Source organism: Cucurbita pepo, chromosome LG03 (assembly GCF_002806865.2).
Source record: "Cucurbita pepo subsp. pepo cultivar mu-cu-16 chromosome LG03, ASM280686v2, whole genome shotgun sequence".
Lineage (NCBI taxonomy): Eukaryota > Viridiplantae > Streptophyta > Magnoliopsida > Cucurbitales > Cucurbitaceae > Cucurbita > Cucurbita pepo.
In genome coordinates, this window is record NC_036640.1 from 13,262,515 (window position 1) to 13,281,061 (window position 18,547).

Sequence of the window (18,547 nt, forward strand, 5' to 3'; positions counted from 1 at the left end):
CAATGGTGTGTGTGAGTTACTGTGTTTTGTTTTTAGGTATATGGAGAAAAGGGGTGGATTTGAAATTTGCAAGAACAAAAGGACCTATCCATTTGTAATGATGCAAAATATGCCACAAATGAAGGTCTAAATTGCAACTAAATATTTACTCTTCTTTGCCATTTGGTCACTCAATTTTTATTTTTTAATAAATGGATAATAAAACATTATAAATTTAGGTTCTTCTTTCTCCTTTGTGCTGGATTGGATTGGTGGGTTCTATCTCTTTAGATAGTGAGAGCTATGGGATTTTTTTTAATATATATATGTAACATTTTAATCGTGTTTTTAAAATAAAAATAAATAAATAAAACAATCTTAGTATTTTTCAATAACTTTTTATTAAAAAAAATTAATCACATAGATTGGTTTTAAAATTTATTAAAAGTATAGGGATTAAATTTGAATATTCATAAATAAGGGGGTGAAATTAAATAATACTCAAAATATAGGGGTAAAAAAAATATTTGCATTTTATTTTATTTTATTTTTTTGAAAATGGTGGGTTTCCTAAAATGGTTCCATCACTTGGAATGTGTTTGCACCAAACCCACAATTCCTTCTCCCCACCCTATAACAGAATGGTCCAGTTCATATATATATATATATATATATATATATATATATATATATATATATATTTGTAGCACTCTATTTTAGTTCAATATTTTTTTTTAATTTGTCACATTTTACCATATTAATCACCCGACATATCCCTTCATTAGTTATAAATGAAATTCGGAATACCAAACATAAAAGTTTACTGAGTATAATTGAAAATTTAGTAGTTTGCGTAAAATTTGGGGATGTAACACGTACTTGAAAAATGATGGAAATTTCCTAAGCACCAAACTTTTTGCCTTTGATAATTAAAAAGAAAAAAGAAAAAGAAAAAGAAATTTCCAACCCACCAAAAATCTCGACACTCTCTTTCGTTATCTTTTAGCGTCGACTTTTTGTAATGCAAGTAAATATCATAGAAAGATGCACGATAACGATACCTCAACTTGTAAAGTGTCAAAAAAAATCATTGAAGTTTTCATTTAATTTTGTTTATTTCACTTCATTAAAATATACGATCGAGAGAGCTGAGGTTCCAATCCCCTATTCCGAACGTCTTTGAATTACAAAAATTTTAAAAAATAAGTTTCTTCAAATTAGTTTCACATTACAACAAAAATGACTTTTCTCTATATTGTATTTATTTTTTTCGCATTTTTCAATTATTTAATATATTCGAAATATATTTTCCTTGCGAGAGAGACTAAATATAAAACTCTGAGAGTGGGAATATTATAATTAAATATTTAACTAAAAATGAATTGAAAATAAAAATAATCGAAATAAATAAATAAATAAAAAGTTAGTCGCAGTATCACATCATCACATTCCCAGTGCACTCCTTCGTTCGATCAACATCTCAATTTTTTTAAACCATAAATGGAAGGAGAAAAATGTCAATAAATTTTTTTGCTAATAATAATAATAATAATAAATAAATAAATAAATAATATTCCATTTTTTCTTTAAAAAAAAAAAGCTATTACTCCCAAAAATATTCCAAATTAAAAAGAAAATGGATTAAACATTATTTTGTCCTTATATCTTTTTAAGACCCCACATTCTATATTTTTCGATAGCCTTACCTAATTTTTTAAATAAAAATATCTTATTTAATTAACCACTTAGAAAATGCCTTAATTAATCAACCTAATAATCTAAAATAAAACAATATATCATTTTTATTCAATAAAATAATTTATATTATTATTTGTTATTAAGTTTATATAATATGATTTTTCGACCCAATATTAAACTATCTGGATCCGTCCCTAAGTACGGATATTGATTATTATAAACTTGGGGAATAAAATGTATTTTAGTGTCACACTCACACATTTACTTCAATTCATTAATGAAATTTTAATATAAGATAAAATTACAAAATTTAAAATATTAGGAGCTGTCCAACCCTTCGTGCCTACTGATCATTCGTTCCTGACGTAGTTAAGAGTTTGCACGAAATAAAAAATAAATAATAAAAAATAAAATAAACGATTTGGTTTATTTAATTATTTTTAATATTATAAAAAAACAATTACTATTTTTATTATTATACAGAAATAAAAAGGAAAATAATTATAATAATAAGACGGCAGTGGCATTACAGTAGTTGGGCCGAGTCCCATACCTACACGTAGACTCGTGGCAGGCACGTCTTGGTGCACCCAAAAATTAAATTTACAATTTTACCCTTCAACGGTGTGGGCTTTGTTATTTTGTAAAATTTATAAATCTAAAATTAAAAATTATATTTGATATATATCCATTAATTAATAAAATAATTAAATTTGTCTTCTGAAATTAAAGAAATAAACAACTGTCAGATCAGTGCCGTTCAAGTAATCCAACGGTGGGAGAAGCTGATTCCAAATCGGATTTTAAACGTCATTTTAATTAAAAATAAATAAATAGTTTCGCGAAAGTCACAAGGCACGCTCACGCGTGGGGATTGGGAGAGAAAAAAAAGGAAGAGAAGAAAGCAGGGCCCACATAAAACCTGCCAGCTGTCAAGCCTACTCACCCCTGTTGTCTCGTGTTCCGTCAAATTTACGCGCTCCACACAGTTCACACATAAAAGTCAAATCTTTGACTTGTTCAACACCGCCCGATCTACATTCAGATCATCATGTACATTCCGTGCCCACTTGCTCGACTACAGAACACAACTGCCACTCGCTTCCCATGAAGACCACGTGGTCGAATCCCATTTGCCGAATCTACGAGCCACGGCTACCGCCAGCTACAGCACAGTATTTGCAGATTCCGGCATCTTAGGCATCGAAGAAGTGTTCTTTGCCAAAATCTTTACTTTATAATATTTAATTTTATAAAGTTTCCATTCTATTTTAGCATCAATACCGAGCATAGCTTTATAGATAAAGAATCGATCGCGGTATTTTTCCTCCTTCTTTTACTTCATTAATTATCAAATTTTAAAAAAAATCAAGAAAGACGTGATCATATTATTCGACCACAACACTAAACTACAAGAATTTGAATCTCCACCCTCGAGAAAATAAGTAACTATTTTCAAACTCTCCAAATAAATTTATATCATTTAATCAATAATTATGTAATTTTGAAAATTTGTATTAATAATCTCAATATAGATATATACTTAATGAGTCGGATGTTGAAAGGTAAATATCGAGTGGTCGAATAATAATGACAGTGACGTAAAATCATGGATTAAAATATTTTATTCACGACAAAAAGAAGGGAGGTTTGAAGCTGAAGGATTGCAAACGTCTCATTCCAAATATTTATAATAAATAATAAGAAAAAAAGACCGTCACGTCTTTATGTTTATGCCATGAAAATAGTAATAGATTCCCTAAATTACACTTTAATATGCTTGGAATCTTTTACCAATTAACCAAAAAATCATTCCTATAAATAAATAAAATAAAATAATTCCTCTTTCCCCAATTAATATTATGAAAAGCTATATAATTTTAAATTTTATTTATTATTTACAAGATAAAAAAATGTATTAAATTTTTTTAATTAATATATTATGGTGGTGTGTTTTAAATAATATGGTTAAATTTAAAAAAAAATTAAACTCATGAAGTCAATACAAGTAATAAGAGGCAGAAGAACAAAAATAAATAAAGTAAAATTATTTACCTTTTAAGATAAATACCAACGACATTCTTTACCTCTTGATGAAGAAAACCATGGTTATTTCAGTCAAAACACTAATGATTATTGATTTTGGACACAATAATTAAATAAATAAATAAGGGATTATATTATAATAAATAAGATATTATAAATGGTTACTAATTAAAGTTGGGTTTTAGAAGCTAAATTATTTATTATTAAATGAATCTTATAATAAGATTAACATGAAATTTAAGAATAATACTATAGATTAAAAAAAAAAATCTAATAACGATCACATTCCAAATTAAGCAAATTATTTATGGGACCAATAAAAAGTGAATAATAAACTCGTATACATTTAATTATCAAACTTTAATAGATCCCTCAATACATATCGGTATATTTCTGGAAAAAATTAATTTCATGTACAAAAATATTGTTTACTGTATGAGTTAGGGTTACGACTCATAGTGCTTTAAATACATCATTTGAAATTTGAACTTAGGGTCCACAAACAAAAATATCAAGTGTGTTAATTAACCGTTGCAAATTTGGAAGCTCGAGATTTAATAATATGATTGAATTTCAAGACTCGAGCTGAAGTAAGAATTTAGTGTCTTGGCGACTAATTTTTTATATTTTAAAATTAATAAAAATTTAATATTTTCTTTATATATAAAAATAAATAAATAAAAAGTTTAAAGCATTACCCCACCAATAAAATGACCACCTTTTGTGTCCAATAAAATTGATAGGAGCGCTGCAGTTTTCGCTACGTCCACTCGCGCCTTCTACTGTAATTTCATTAATATATATATATTTTTAAAAATAAAATATAAATAATGAGTCTTTTTGTCTGTACGATCACGAGCTTGGATTGTAGCGTGTGGACCCTCACGCTTATCAAAATCAACCTCTTTTTCCTCCGCCACAGACAAGGAAACTCAAGGAACTGCTAGAGAACAGCCTGGACTGGAAATTCCAAAACAACGCTACAAGTGATGGAATTTCTTTCGATGAAGATGATGANATTAGAAAAATAAAGGAAATAATAGCATAGAGATGCCCTCTCCCACGGCTCCACCCCACCTGTCTTTTTCTGTGAAATTACGATATTATCCTTAACATTTAACCGGTCTTAAATTAAATTTAGGTTTAAGATTCTACCAAATTTACACCAAGATAGTTTTATATGGTGGAGGTTAATATTGTAAATTTATTTTAAAATATTTTTTTATTTATAATTTAGTGAAAAATTAGAAAGAAAAAAAAACTTTTTCTCTCTCTAGTAATTGGATTTGTGAAAAAAGAAAAAAAAACTCACTTTCTCTTTCTATCTCTGTATTTTGGTTTCTATATATAATTCTTTTCCTACTCATTACTCATTACGCCCTTATAACCAAAAGTCAGCGCCTTCTTTTGTCTCTGTTTTTTTTTTTTTTTTTTTTNGCTAAATTATTTATTATTAAATGAATCTTATAATAAGATTAACATGAAATTTAAGAATAATACTATAGATTAAAAAAAAAAANAAAAAAAAACCTGTTTAAGAAGCTGAGACAAAGGTACAGATTCTCAGAGCAGAGTTCTGTCTATGAAAATGGAAGTCGATTGGGATCTTCACGCCGTGGTCAGAGGCTACTCCGCCGTGTCCTCCGCCGCCACCATTCCCTCTTCTGACTTTTACTCTGTTTCTTCCACTTCTAATAACTCTACCCCTTTTGCTTTTGGTAGAGACCTAACCAACCAAACAAACCATTTCTTCTCCCTTCAAGATCCATTCGAAGGGCCTAATTGTAATTCCACTGAAGAATTGCATGAGCTTTTCAAACCCTTTTCCCCTAAACCTCTACCTTCTCCGCCGCCACCGCCACCGTCTGCTCCGCTGCTGCTTTCTTCTCCGGCGGCTAAGATTCTGACCCATCAGAAGCAACGGCAGAACACCCATGTCCCCAAACAGCTCCATTCAGCCCCTGTTTCTGCGTCAAGATCTAAACGCCGGTGAGCATGATTCTTCAATTTCTTGATTCGGGAAATGGTTTTTTTGAAGCTAATTGATTGATCTTGTGATTTTTTTGATGCTCTGTTTTAGGAAGAATCAGCTGAAGAAAGTCTGTCAAGTTCCGGCGGAGTCTCTGTCTTCGGATATTTGGGCTTGGCGGAAATATGGCCAAAAACCCATTAAAGGATCTCCATATCCAAGGTTCGAGCTCGATTCAAACGCTGAAATTAGGGTTTTTTTTTAAGGTGTTGAAACTAATTTGGGTGATTTTGAAACAAAAAAAAAAAAAAAACAAACAAACAAATCAAAAAAAAAAAGAANTATTACAGATGTAGCAGTTCCAAGGGTTGCATGGCCCGGAAACAAGTCGAGCGGAACAGATCCGACCCGGGAATGTTCATAGTCACATACACGGCGGAGCACAACCACCCAGCGCCGACTCACCGGAATTCTCTCGCCGGCTCTACCCGTCAAAAGCCCAACACGCAAACGCCGGCTTCCTCCGGATCCGAAAAACCCGACCCGAAGCAGCCCGTTTGTTCGTCGGAAGACCAAAGTACGATCACAGAGAGCAAAGAAGAGAAAGAGGAATTGTTAGCCGAAGATGAAGAAGACGACGATCTGGGTGTCTCCGATTTGATCGTGAACGACGATTTCTATATGGGTTTTGAAGAACTCGACAGCCCAATCACCGACGAGTGTTTTTCCGATCAATTTCCGGCGAATTTCGAGCTTCCATGGTCGTTCAACGGAGACCCAGACAGCGAAATTGTAAAACTCCCCTGGTAAACTAAATTCCAACCCATTTTTTTTTCTGTTTTCAGATAGAGATCTGTAAAATCAAAGTTAGAGCAAAGATTTGAACAATGTTTTAACGAAGTCATGATGTTCTCTGTATCCATTTTTCTTTTCCCTGTAATTTTAGAACAAAAATTGTAGAAGAACAGTGATTTTGAAGTGCGAGATGGAGTGGGTTTTGTGGGAATTTTGGAGTTTGTTGACTAATGAAAAGAAATGGAATGGAATCAAGACATGGATGACGTGGTAATGCGTTGACAGAGATGGAAATTAGAGAGATTTTTGTGAAGAAAAAATGGAATATGCTCTTGTCCGAGGACAGCAATGGTGGAGAATCAGATTTAATTTAATTTATTTTATTTTATTTTTATTTTAAAAAAGATAATTCGGAATTTTTTCTCTTAGTTGATGCCAGTGGGTAAAGATTGTGTATAATTGCGTCCAAAACTTGATTTTGTTTTTATTTTTATTTTTATTAAGAGATTCTGTTTCTTTGTACGGCTCAACCTTTGTGTTTTGTTTTTGGTTCCAATTCACATCACTTGTTTGTTCGTTCGTTCGTTTGGATGTTCTTGGGAATGCTTGTCAAACAAGCTTTATTTATTTATTTATTTTTTAAAAAGTGCTAATATTTCTATATTAGGTCGGTTCGGGACATGAATGGAGAACGATAGACTAAAGTATGTTTGTATTAAGGGTGTTCATATGATCCAATGACTCGAACAACCTGTAATATCCAACTCAAACGGTAAAAACTAGGTTGGGTTAGATTCGTTTTTTCCCGATTTGGGTTGAGTTTATTTTTTTAGAAAACTGAAAAAAATCGACTTTATTTCTGAACGTTTCATTTGAAGAACATTGAGCTTATTCGTGAAGTGCGAGATTCAGTGGATTAGATTCGTTATATTCCGATTTGGGTTGAGCTTATTTTGTCAGAAATTTGAAAATTTTGATACTTTCGATTTTATTCGTGAAGATTTTCACTCTTATAAAAAATGTTTCATTCTCATCTACAACTGAGGTAGGATTTCACGATGACGATGAACAGAAGTGATGAAGAAAAATACAGAGATAAGTTCGTTGGTCGGAAGGTTAAAATGGTCATTTTTATAAAAATTATAATTTATTTGGAGAGAAAATGAAGAATTGAGATTTGGGTATTAAAAGAAAGTATATATTGGGAAAGATAAAAAAATATATTTGTTGAAGCCAAAAGTGGCGAATAAAGAAGTAACCATCATTTTCTTCCTTTGGCTTTTGGGAAAAGCACAAACCCTTCACAAACTGTTCCATCAATCCATATTCCAGTTCCAATCTTCAGCATCTCTGTTTTGAACGGCTGAGAATTTCAATATATTTTAAGCCCCGGAAAATTTCCAACTTCTGCTAAATCCTTCTCTAGTGTTCATTGTGTTCATGCAATGGACATCACAAACTCGATGCAACAAAGCCAGGAGAATAATGGGTTCTTTGAAGATCAGCGATTACGCTTTGAAATGGCAGTCACTCGCCGCTCCTCCCTCCTCGACTTGGCTCCCTGCTTTCCCGACTTCCCTCAAATTCCCGTTAGGTAAGCTTTCTTGTAGAATCCCATTATTCTTTCTGAGGCATTTCGTCGAGCACCTTATGGAAGTTGAAATTCTCGGTCTGTTTTAGCTTCTGTTTTTCATTTATGGTTTTGTTTCTTTGAACAGCTTTGTAGTTGGGTATTAAACTGGTTAGTTTGGTAGGATGTTGCATTCTTCAAATGAATTTATATGTCTCTGAAGGATATTTGATGGTGAACTGAAATTTCATTCAGAATGCATTACATTACAAGCTTTGGTAGTCTAAATGTATTCAACACTCTGACCCACAGAGGTTGGAGCTTCTTAAAATTTTGGATTAGAAGAGATTACATTCTGTCTTTTGAAGCACAAGTTGTGTCTGCGTGATTGAGTTTGGAGAAAGTTTCATCTCTGACCGAAACATTCAAGCTTAGGTGTGTTTGCATTTTATATAGTTTAGGTGCCATGTTTAGAAACATTCAAGCTTGACATGATTATCCAAGTGATTCCTTAATAATTAAGGTTAAGTTTTTTTGCAATTCTATATAGTTTAGGGTGCATGTATAGAATCATTAAAGTTTGACATCATCGATTTTACTTGTAGAGTGATTCGAATCTTAAACAAGTGATCTTGTTTTGAGATATTTGATCAATAAGGTAATCCAAATCTTACTTTTCTTGTAGTGATTCCGTATCAACAATGTTCTTGTGGAGAGCTCTCGAATTGGCCGGATGTTTGAATGAACTCCATATTTCTGGTTTATTACATATCAATCGAATGGTGAGACAGGATCCTTGCAAACTGTTCTTATGATTTTTACCTGAAGCTTATTTAGTTTTATAGTTCAGTCAATTCTATCTACCCAACGGCTACAAAGACGGAGTGCATTAAGTTTGCTGGTAATCCTGCAATATGCATCCAGGTATCTGATCATAGTCTTTTTGTCAGTAGTTTTGAATTTTGTGGAAGTGGATTGATATCTCTTGATCTAGCTTGAATACACATCTCTTGATCTAGCTTCATACATCCATTAAATATCTTAGTTTTATGTAGATGCAGCTTATGAAACTTCAAATTTAGAGATCTATTATGTACTCTTCCTTCTGGGAACTCAATCCAACGTTTTGTTGGCAAACACCCCAAATCCACCGATATTGTCATTTTTGGGTTTTTCCTTCAAAGGCTTCCCCCTCAAGATTTTAAAACACGTGTACTAGGGAGAGGTTTCCACACCCTTATAAGGAATGGTTTGTTCCCCTCTCTAACTAATGTGGGATCTCACAATCTACCTCCTTGGAGGTCCAGCGTCCTCGTTAGCACACCGCCCGATGTCTGGAATGGTCCGAGATTAGTTCAAATAGTTTACTCAAAATACATCAAAACAATATTTTAAGATAATAAAATGGCAAAAGAGGAAGACGACTCAATCTAAGGGCACCCCAGCAGCTGCATTGCTCCGCACGCTCCCACCCTCCACTGTGATCTACATCCCATCTGAAAAAAAATGAATTACCTGAGATGAGTATAAAATATTCAATAAAGAACCTACTTGTAATCTCTCGTTGGACTTAGTCCTTATAATAATTCTTTAAACTATGTTCTCCTATACTGATTCTAGCTTTAGTCCTTACTATGACTTACCATACATGCTGTCCTTACTATGACTTACCATACATGCTAGCCTTATAATAAGGCTTATCCATACCTTGACCCTATGTGCTCACACATTAGGGTGCATGACTAAATCCCTCGGGTCATAATGTAGGGTTAGGCAGTAGCTTATTGTTTATGTTTTCCAAAGTCTATCCTTAACCTTGTGCTATCAGCACGCGAATCAACTTGTCCTATGACGGGCTCGCACGTAAGTCTTGTGTGTCTGAGGTAACATGTGCACTATACACAGACTACCACTATGATCACTTGCACCCATACTAACTGTCTACCAGGTGCACCCTGGTAGTATACCATCTATGATTCCTAACGTCTCCTCGGTAAGTGAGAACTAACCATTATTTACCAAATAGACCTCAGCCACACTAAGAAAGTTCTCTTACTTGCCTTCTTTAAACAATCCAACTCAGCTTCCTTAAACAATCCAAAGCTTCTTTTCTTGGGTTGGCCAGCTAACCCCTTCATTATTTGTCAACTGACAGAGTTATTACAGGACCTATCGCCATGGTTCACTTCCCTTTTATGTACCCTTCCAATGCCAACTCCACGTAAGCCCCGTACGTAACAAGTCCCTCCGTCCATTCCTTCTTCACTTCCACTCTTTCCCTTGCCTCTTCCTTTCGTTAGCTCCACTCCCGAACCTTCTCTCCGCTGCCCATTGCCGGAGCCCGGTCCGTTCGTTGGCAGTCATGGCCGGAACCAATCCCCCTAATGGAGAATCGCCGTATGTGCATGTGGCTGGCACATGGTACTCCGTGCCGGAGCTTCGTCTCCGGGACCATTACTTCTCCGTGCCTCTCAGCTACTCTCTAGATCAGGTTTCTTCTCCCAAGATCTCCGTTTTTGCCCGGGAAGCTGTTTCAGGTTGATCATCTTAGTTTGACTTTGATTTCACTTTCATTCCATTTATATTCTGGTTTTTTTTCCCTTACCTTTCAAATCGGGGCAAGAAATTTCTAGAAAGAAAGTGGAAGAAATTTCTCTTCGTTGGCTAAATAGGGCTAAGGTCGAGAATTATACTTTCCATCCGGTGTCCGACCCCACCCTCTCTATATATAATAGAAATGATGTGGAATACTATTTTTTATGAAATAATAATATAATTATTAGGGTGTTTTACATTTTTTTTTAAATTAAAGAGTTCTTTGAAACGAATGTTTTTTAAAATATATATATTAAAAAATCGAGAAAAATTTCTCGCATAGAACTCGATCCTTGTGAAAATGAATGGAGAATTTTGCTGGAATGAAAATTGAAATAGGAGGTGGGGACGAAGTTGAGGAACGATTTTCTATCCTCGTCTTACCTCATGGACATCTCTAATTATAACACGTAATCTGGTGGGGACTGATTTTTGTTATATATGGCAGATTTTTGTTCTATTTGTTGATTGATTTTTCGAAGTAATGGTGTTGAGTTCATTGTTTTATCTTTCCATCCCAATAAATGGTGAGTAAAAATTGGTTTGAAATGACTTTTTAAATATTTTTAAAAGCTTTAGATGAAAAATATATTTTTAAATGTTTGAAAAGTGATTCCAAACAAATATGTTTGGGAAGCAAAAAAAAAAAAACTAGATGTTTTTTGAACATGACGTGGAATCTATTGTATAGACTATTTGTGGCCATAGAAAAAGTCATAAATATGGGTGTTGTTTTTGTATAAAGAATAAAAATGTTACGTGTCGTTCTCTTTGTAAAAGGTTCGTCACTTCTAAAGGCCACCTCTTGGGTAGAACTATCTCTCTTTATTTGTTAAATAATTTTATTCATCATTTCTATCCATTTCAACGCCAATTCTTCTATTATGTTTTTGTAGAAATGATTATTATGGGATCCACAGAGAATGGAGATAAATTTCTCTTAAAAGGGGTCGGGGACATAGAGAGATTTCTCTTAAATGGGGTCAGGGACATAGATTAAATTCTTGACTTCGATCCCTGTAACTCCCGTCCTGTCCCCACTTCTATATGCACACATACATACATGAGTTGTAAGTAATAATCGGGACTTTCTAATGGGTCCTGGGTTGTGCTTATGGTATTTGGTAAATGAACATTGATAAAAGCTGAAGCTACTGATTCAATGATGTTATAACCAAATCCTTCAAGTGTTGAAACTTCTCTGGTTGTTTCTTTTTGTACAGTTAAACCAATTATGATTTTAGTACATTTTATCCTTAACTAATACAGAATCTGCAATGCAGTGGGGAAAGAGGAGCAACCAATGCCATACCTTTTATACTTACAAGGAGGACCCGGGTTCGAGTGTCCCCGACCAACCGAAGCCAGTGGATGGATACAAAAAGCATGTGAAGAATTTCGTGTTATATTGATGGATCAGGCATGGATTTTGTTGACTTGACTAACCTTTGAGCAAAGGCATTTGAAAATATAAACAAGTGTTGCCTTGATCTTTTATTCCACCTTGCAGCGAGGAACAGGATTATCAACTCCCTTGACTCCATCGTCCATGTCACAATTTCAAACCGCAGAGGATTTAGCCAATTATTTGAAACATTTTCGAGCTGATAACATAGTTAATGATGCTGAATTTATTAGGATTCGTCTTGTTCCTGATGCTGCTCCTTGGACCATTTTGGGTCAGGTATTTAATGTTGTTGAGCTTTGTGACTTCTGAATATGGCTCCAAATTCAAGCAAATTCTCCTTTTCCCTCCGCAGAGCTATGGGGGTTTTTGTGCACTTACGTATTTGAGCTTTGCACCACAAGGATTGAAACAAGTCCTCATAAGTGGTGGAATCCCTCCAACTGGGAATGGATGCATGGCAGATTCTGTATATAGAGCAGGCCTTGAACAGGTTGTAATCCAAAATGAAAAGTACTACAAGAGATACCCTCAGGATGTTGAATCAGTCCAGGAAGTTGTGAAATACTTGGAAGAGAATGGCGGCGGGGTGAGTTCATCTTAATGCTTAAAAATTCTCTCAGCTCCCTGAAAAAAAACCCCATTTTCCTTCTGGTTTTGTCTAGGTCCCTCTTCCCTCTGGTGGTATCTTGACACCCAGAGGACTGCAAACTCTTGGTCTTTCTGCTTTGGGGTTCAGCACTGGTTTTGAGCGCTTGCACTATCTGTAATACCTCTATCTTTTTCTCTCTGCTCTCTAACTTTTGGACAAGTGAATGGCTGAATGGCCTCTATTGTGGCAGGTTTGAGAGAGTATGGGATCCTATAATAGTGCCTGGAGCACCGAAACGAATCAGTTTTTTCTTCCTCAACGAGGTTAGTATTCCTTCCACAGTTTCTATTAACTTTCATTCTTGATTGATTCTAAGCAATTAGGACACATGCAGATTGATAACTGGATACCATTCGGTTCGAACCCTCTTTATGCTCTCTTGAATGAATCTGTTTACTGCCAGGTAGCCTCCTTTTTTTTGGTTTTAGAATTAGATTTTGGCCTATTGGAACTCTGTGTTGTGATGAGTTCTTGCCACTTCCTGTTTCCCAAAGGGCGCCTCATCTCGTTGGTCTGCTGAAAGAATAAGGAATGAAGTGGGTAGCAAATTTGATGCAAATAAGGCTATAAAGGAAGGATTTCCTGTGTATTTCACTGGAGAGGTTAGTTCAAACTGTGCTCATCGTCTTTTATTTTCATCAAATAAATAGTCGTCTAGTTTAGCTCGTCTTTGGAACTTCTGCTCGTGAAGTATTTGACTTAAAACCTCCTTACCCGAAAAGTTATATGTTATTTAAGCCGTTGTGTTGCAGGCTTGAGCATACGCTGCCTGGCCGTAGGCGATGCGATTCTAAGTTGGCTTGACTCACTCAGTGCTGAGAGTGAGTGCTGCACAATCGCCAAATCTGCTGCCAAGAAAAGGTCGATTGTGACGATATCAGAGCCAAATATCGGGTCATGTGCCAGCGAGGACGCTGGGCCCTCAACGGGGGTGGATTGTGAAATCCCACGTTGGTTGGAGAGGGGAACGAAACATTTCTTATAAGGGTGTAGAAACCTCTCCCTAGTAGACGTGTTTTAAACTGAGGCTGATGGTGATACGTTATGGGTCAAAGCAGACAATATCTCTGTTTGTAATGCTTTTGCAGATGATCTTCCCATGGATGTTTGACGAGATTCATGTCTTGAAACCGTTCAAAGACGTGGCTAATATATTGGCTAATAAGGAGGATTGGCCTCCTCTATATGACATTGCTGCTCTTAAAAATAACAAGGTATTATTCTGTCGATTTTACCTTAACAACTTGTCACGAGTCACGACGAGCATTCGGGTTACCTCGAGGCGTCTTTGTTGACAAAGAATTAACATATTTTCTGGATTCCGACGACAGGTTCCGGTCGCAGCTGCGGTATATTACGAAGATATGTTTGTCAACTTCAAGCTGACCCTGGAGACAGCTTCCCAAATAGGAGGAACAAGGCTGTGGATTACTAATGAATTAATGCATTCTGGTCTGCGTGATGCGGGGCCCCAAGTTGTGGATCAGTTGATGGGATTGTTAAATGGAAAGAAGCCTTTATTCTAAGGCTTTCTTTCATCTTTCGTTTGTGTTTGATTGAGTTCTTGTTTAATATTAATTTTAAACAGAATAAAAATATTGTTGTTATTGTTGTTAATTGTTATTATCAATAATTGAGCTAAACGTTTATATATATATATATATATATATTTTTTAAGCCTAAAAAAAAAAAACATTTTCTTAAATAAAATATTTGGAATTAACTGTTCGTGAAATAATTAAATATTTTAAAATTAAAAAATCACGATGTTCCAATGGGCCGGCCCAAATATGCAATGGACTTGAAAAGGGCCCATAAAATAAATGCGAACTAATTCAACAATAAATTTAATTAATACCTTTTTACTTTTTTTAATATAAATTTAACACTATTTTTATTATTATCTTGACTTTCAATGAATGTGAACAGGATGAACTTTGCTTTAAATGCTTTCCCACCATAGTTTTATTATTACAACTCTGCATCTTTAATTCATATATTTTTTATATTAATATTCCTTTTTTTTATATATATTTTAATATAGCTTTTATTTAGATTTAGATTCAGATGGCTAAATTATATTTAAAAATTGGAAAAGAAAAAGGCATATTTAAGCCAAACCCTACGTTTTCTTTCTTTTTTTTTCCTTTGTACATTTTGCATTTAATTAATTATTTTTTAAATATTTTGTGATTTGGTCGGCATTAAAAAAATTAATTTAATTTTACAAAGTCCAAAATTCACTCAAGATTTAAAAAAATAATAATAAAAACAAATATATATATGCTATGTATTATTTTCATAATATTTTAGATTAAAAAAATTCGACCAAATAATTTAATTATTTTAAATTTGTGTCATTTTAAAGGGTAAATCACGCGGTGCGGCCCAATCACACAACTTTAAACGCGGAAGCTACACGTGCGACGTGCACGAGACGTGTTGTCGATTCAAATTTCACACTATATAAGGAGCTGTTCTCCCGTCTACCATCTATATTTCCATTCTTAATTTCCTAGATTTTCCTCGCTTTGAGTCTCTTCATCTTCTTGCGATTCTCTGCAAACTCTTTGGCGTAAATGGCGGATTTGATTGACAAGGCGAAGAACTTCATCGCTGATAAGGTGGCCGACATTCCGAAGCCGGAGGCCTCGGTCACCGACGTCGATTTCAAGCGTTTAAGCTGCGATTCCGTCGAGTATTTGGCAAATGTTTCTGTCTCCAATCCTTACAGCTGCGCCATTCCTATCTGTGAGATTTCTTACACTCTCAAAAGTGACGGAAGGTTCGTTCCTCTTCTCTTGCCTATTAAGTTCCCCTTCCTGTTTTGATTTACAAGTTAGGTCGAATTTTGGACGAATATTTTGAATCGATTGATTAGCCGATCTCGATTTATTCAACTGGCAAAATAATTTAATGTTCATCTTCTGGAGGAATGAAATGGATGTTATTGAGATTGTATGATGGATCTATTGATAGAATGACGAATGTGCAGAGTGATTGCTACGGGGACGGTGCCAGATCCAGGATCTTTGAAAGCGAGTGACTCGACTATGCTGGAAGTGGCGGTGAAGGTACCGCATACCGTACTGATAAGCTTAGTGAGGGACATAGGCCGGGATTGGGACATTGATTACGAGTTGCAGATCGGACTCACCATAGACCTTCCGGTCATCGGAAGCTTCACCATTCCTCTCTCCAGTAAAGGCGAGATGAAGCTCCCTACCTTCTCTGACATGTTCGCTTAGCTATACTTCTTCGGTTTATTTTCTCCCTATATATCAAAACTCTTGTTCAAAGTTCTAAATCACGCCTAAAGTGATCGATAATAAGCTTGTTGTAATTTGTGTTTAAATCATGCATCTCTTATACGCAGCATAAAGACAATTTGAGTCCAGTTTCTATCTTGTTTTTTTTTTTCTTTTTTCTTTTTATGTATGCATAATTAGCTCTCTCTAGATTTTTTCCCCCTCTCATTGGAAAGAATTACATTCAAACTCACTTATTATATATAAAAATAAAATTGAAATTGAAATCAGATTTATTAGATATGCTTAACAAATTAAATTAGAGTGAGAATTGCCGGATCGTACATTTTTTAAAACTAAAATTCAAAAAATGTAGTTTCACACGTCAACATCATTTATAAATCTTACAAGCGTACAATAATAGTCTGTTTGAGAATTATTTTTTACAATAAAAAAAAATGCATGAACCTGCCATTCTTGCTTTTCTGTTTGCAAATAATAACAATAAAGTAGAAAGAAAAAAAAAAAAAAAAAAAAAACGGTTGGATTTTACTCTTAAAAATGGACAACAGAAAAACATCAAAACCAAAATAAAAAATTTATTGAACGGTTGAAAGATGGAACAATTTGATTTCCGAATTAAGGGTTGATTAATAAAAAAACTTCAAACCTTTTTAAAACGAATTTTATTTGAACTAATTAATTAATTTTGAAAGGAATTTTATTTGAACTAATTAATTAATTTTGAAAGAAAAAAACACCATTAAAGGAGATAACTCAAAATTCTACCGATACTGATGTATCACTTTAATCCCAAAATGATGCATATAATACTTATATATCATTTTTGCATATATGCATCATTTTTGCATATATGTGTCTAATTCTGATATCATTTATAATAACTTCAATCCCACGACTACTAGTACATATATTAAAAAAAAAAAATCAAGTTTTCTCTTAAAGGTTTTAGACGTGTTTAGTAGAAGGAGATTTTTACACATTTTTTTTTTTTAAATGTTTCCCACAATTTATTCTTTTAGGAGCCTAGTGTTGGACGCCAAATCTCACACAAAAAAAAATGGAGGAAGAATTATTTGGATTTCCAATTTTTATTTTAGTTGGCGTCTCACTTGTTCAAATTTCAATTTTAATTAGTTAGGGCTATTTTATATAATTTAGCAAAGATTTAATAGGAAATTATTTAAAAAAAAAAAAANAATGGGTTGGAGTGAGGGGTGAGGAGTGAGTTAGAAAAGACGAAGTGTATTAAATGCTGAGTGTGGTATCCCCACCCACTTCCCCCCAAAAAAATTATCTGCCCTAATTCCTTCTTCTTCCCCACTAATGGCTTCAACTGCAACTCCAACTCCATTTTCCCCTCTTCCAATTCCTCCTCAATGTCCATCTCCCCTTCTTCCTCCTCCTCCTCTTCCAATTACTCCTTCTCTAAGATCGGCCTCGGCTACGCCATTGCCATAGCCCTCGCCTTCCTCGTCCTCCTCTCCGCTCTTCTTCTCGCCTTCTACGTCTGCTGTCGCGCCTCCCGCTCCCGCTCCCGCTCCCGCTATCTCCACCGCCACTCCGCTCCCTCTCGTTCCGATGCCGGAATCATTCTCCCTCAGATCATCTTCGTCGCCGAGGACGACGCCTCTCCAGATCCCAACGATGATAACGGCGTCCTTGGCCTCGACCAGGCTGTCATTAACTCTTACCCTAAATTCCCCTTCTCCAGGGATAAATCCATGGCCGGAGCCGATTGCGTCTGCTCCATCTGCCTCTGTGAGTATAAGGACGCGGAGATGCTGAGGATGATGCCCGAGTGTCGACACTGCTTCCATCTCTGTTGCATCGATGCTTGGTTGAAGCTTAATGGCTCTTGTCCGGTTTGCCGGAATTCGCCACTCCCGACGCCGCTTTCCACTCCTCTTCAGGAGGTTGTGCCGCTATCCCAATACATGGCGGATCGGAGAAGGAGATGATTCGTTAATTGCACTGATCGTCAACGAGGCTTCAATAGGTTCTTATTTTTCGTTCTCCTCATATTCTCTGTTCGTTTTGCCTGTTTTCGCTTTTAGGAAATTGTAAATTCTTTAGTTAGGTATTGAGTTTTTTTCGTCTCGAGTGTTATGGTTACTGTTCGACCTATACATGAAATTTTCAACTTACTTTTTGAGCAATTCTCTGAGTACTCATGAATCAACATTCTTGTGTAGATCTGATAGTGCTGGATTCGATTATTTGAAAACCAAACAAAAAATTGAGACAAGAACAACTTTTCCATTTCTCTTCCACTCTTTTTGCTCGAAAAAGTTGGCTTGACCCATCTCAATGGTCCTCCTTATTTCCGCTGTAGTCCTCTGAAGCTGGCCTAGAATATCTAGTTGCTCCATTTCCATTCCAAATCTTCAATTCTATCATCATTTGCTAATGGGTTGGTAAGCGTGCAAATGATTCCTATTGTCTTCCCTTTCTTTTTACTAAAGCTGCTGACACTGAGAACTGTTGATGGGTTTTCATTGTTTCGTGCATAGTTTTCTTACTTTGATTTGAAGCAAATTCATACACCAAATCTAAGTTGGTCACAGCA

General features: G+C 34.9%; 4 protein-coding genes across 7 annotated transcripts; all 4 read left to right on the plus strand.

The window, feature by feature from the left end:
- The first annotated feature begins 5,244 nt into the window (after positions 1 to 5,244).
- Positions 5,245 to 6,698, plus strand: LOC111791057 (WRKY transcription factor 22-like). Its single transcript, XM_023672242.1, has 4 exons — positions 5,245 to 5,712; positions 5,804 to 5,914; position 5,945; positions 6,032 to 6,698. Exons 1-4 carry the CDS (start codon positions 5,306 to 5,308, stop codon positions 6,500 to 6,502), a joined length of 990 nt encoding a protein of 329 aa, XP_023528010.1. The 5' UTR covers positions 5,245 to 5,305; the 3' UTR covers positions 6,503 to 6,698.
- Positions 6,699 to 7,749: 1,051 nt separating this feature from the next.
- On the plus strand, positions 7,750 to 14,326 carry LOC111789877 (proline iminopeptidase-like). Of its 4 annotated transcripts, none has more exons than XM_023670591.1 (12): positions 7,750 to 8,081; positions 8,743 to 8,839; positions 8,895 to 8,981; positions 11,936 to 12,072; positions 12,163 to 12,336; positions 12,413 to 12,646; positions 12,723 to 12,823; positions 12,900 to 12,972; positions 13,044 to 13,112; positions 13,204 to 13,311; positions 13,798 to 13,923; positions 14,041 to 14,326. In XM_023670591.1, the coding sequence occupies exons 3-12, from the start codon at positions 8,972 to 8,974 to the stop codon at positions 14,233 to 14,235; spliced, it is 1,227 nt and encodes a 408-aa protein (XP_023526359.1). In that variant the 5' UTR covers positions 7,750 to 8,081; positions 8,743 to 8,839; positions 8,895 to 8,971; the 3' UTR covers positions 14,236 to 14,326. The 4 variants fall into 4 exon arrangements, with proteins under 4 accessions (XP_023526359.1, XP_023526362.1, XP_023526361.1 ...); XM_023670594.1 differs by having other exon boundaries at positions 8,903 to 8,981; XM_023670593.1 differs by having other exon boundaries at positions 8,908 to 8,981.
- An 877-nt stretch (positions 14,327 to 15,203) lies between these two features.
- On the plus strand, positions 15,204 to 16,129 carry LOC111789878 (desiccation protectant protein Lea14 homolog). The gene is made up of 2 exons (XM_023670596.1): positions 15,204 to 15,494; positions 15,705 to 16,129. The coding sequence occupies exons 1-2, from the start codon at positions 15,289 to 15,291 to the stop codon at positions 15,955 to 15,957; spliced, it is 459 nt and encodes a 152-aa protein (XP_023526364.1). The 5' UTR covers positions 15,204 to 15,288; the 3' UTR covers positions 15,958 to 16,129.
- Positions 16,130 to 17,231: 1,102 nt separating this feature from the next.
- Positions 17,232 to 18,134, plus strand: LOC111791063 (RING-H2 finger protein ATL67). The gene is given in 2 exon segments (XM_023672251.1): positions 17,232 to 17,398; positions 17,401 to 18,134. Coding segments are annotated over 2 exon segments (633 nt in total). The 5' UTR covers positions 17,232 to 17,304; the 3' UTR covers positions 17,940 to 18,134.
- Positions 18,135 to 18,547: the final 413 nt, after the last annotated feature.

Bases quoted from the DNA above. Each gene is read 5' to 3' on its own strand.
- LOC111789878 (XM_023670596.1), top strand. From the start codon at position 15,289: ATGGCGGATTTGATTGACAAGGCGAAGAACTTCATCGCTGATAAGGTG. The intron at 15,495-15,704 runs GTTCGTTCCTCT...ACGAATGTGCAG, and splicing joins ACTCTCAAAAGTGACGGAAG to AGTGATTGCTACGGGGACGG.
- LOC111789877 (XM_023670595.1), top strand. From the start codon at position 10,420: ATGGCCGGAACCAATCCCCCTAATGGAGAATCGCCGTATGTGCATGTG. The intron at 12,824-12,899 runs GTAATACCTCTA...CTATTGTGGCAG, and splicing joins TTTGAGCGCTTGCACTATCT to GTTTGAGAGAGTATGGGATC. The intron at 13,312-13,797 runs GTTAGTTCAAAC...ATGCTTTTGCAG, and splicing joins CTGTGTATTTCACTGGAGAG to ATGATCTTCCCATGGATGTT.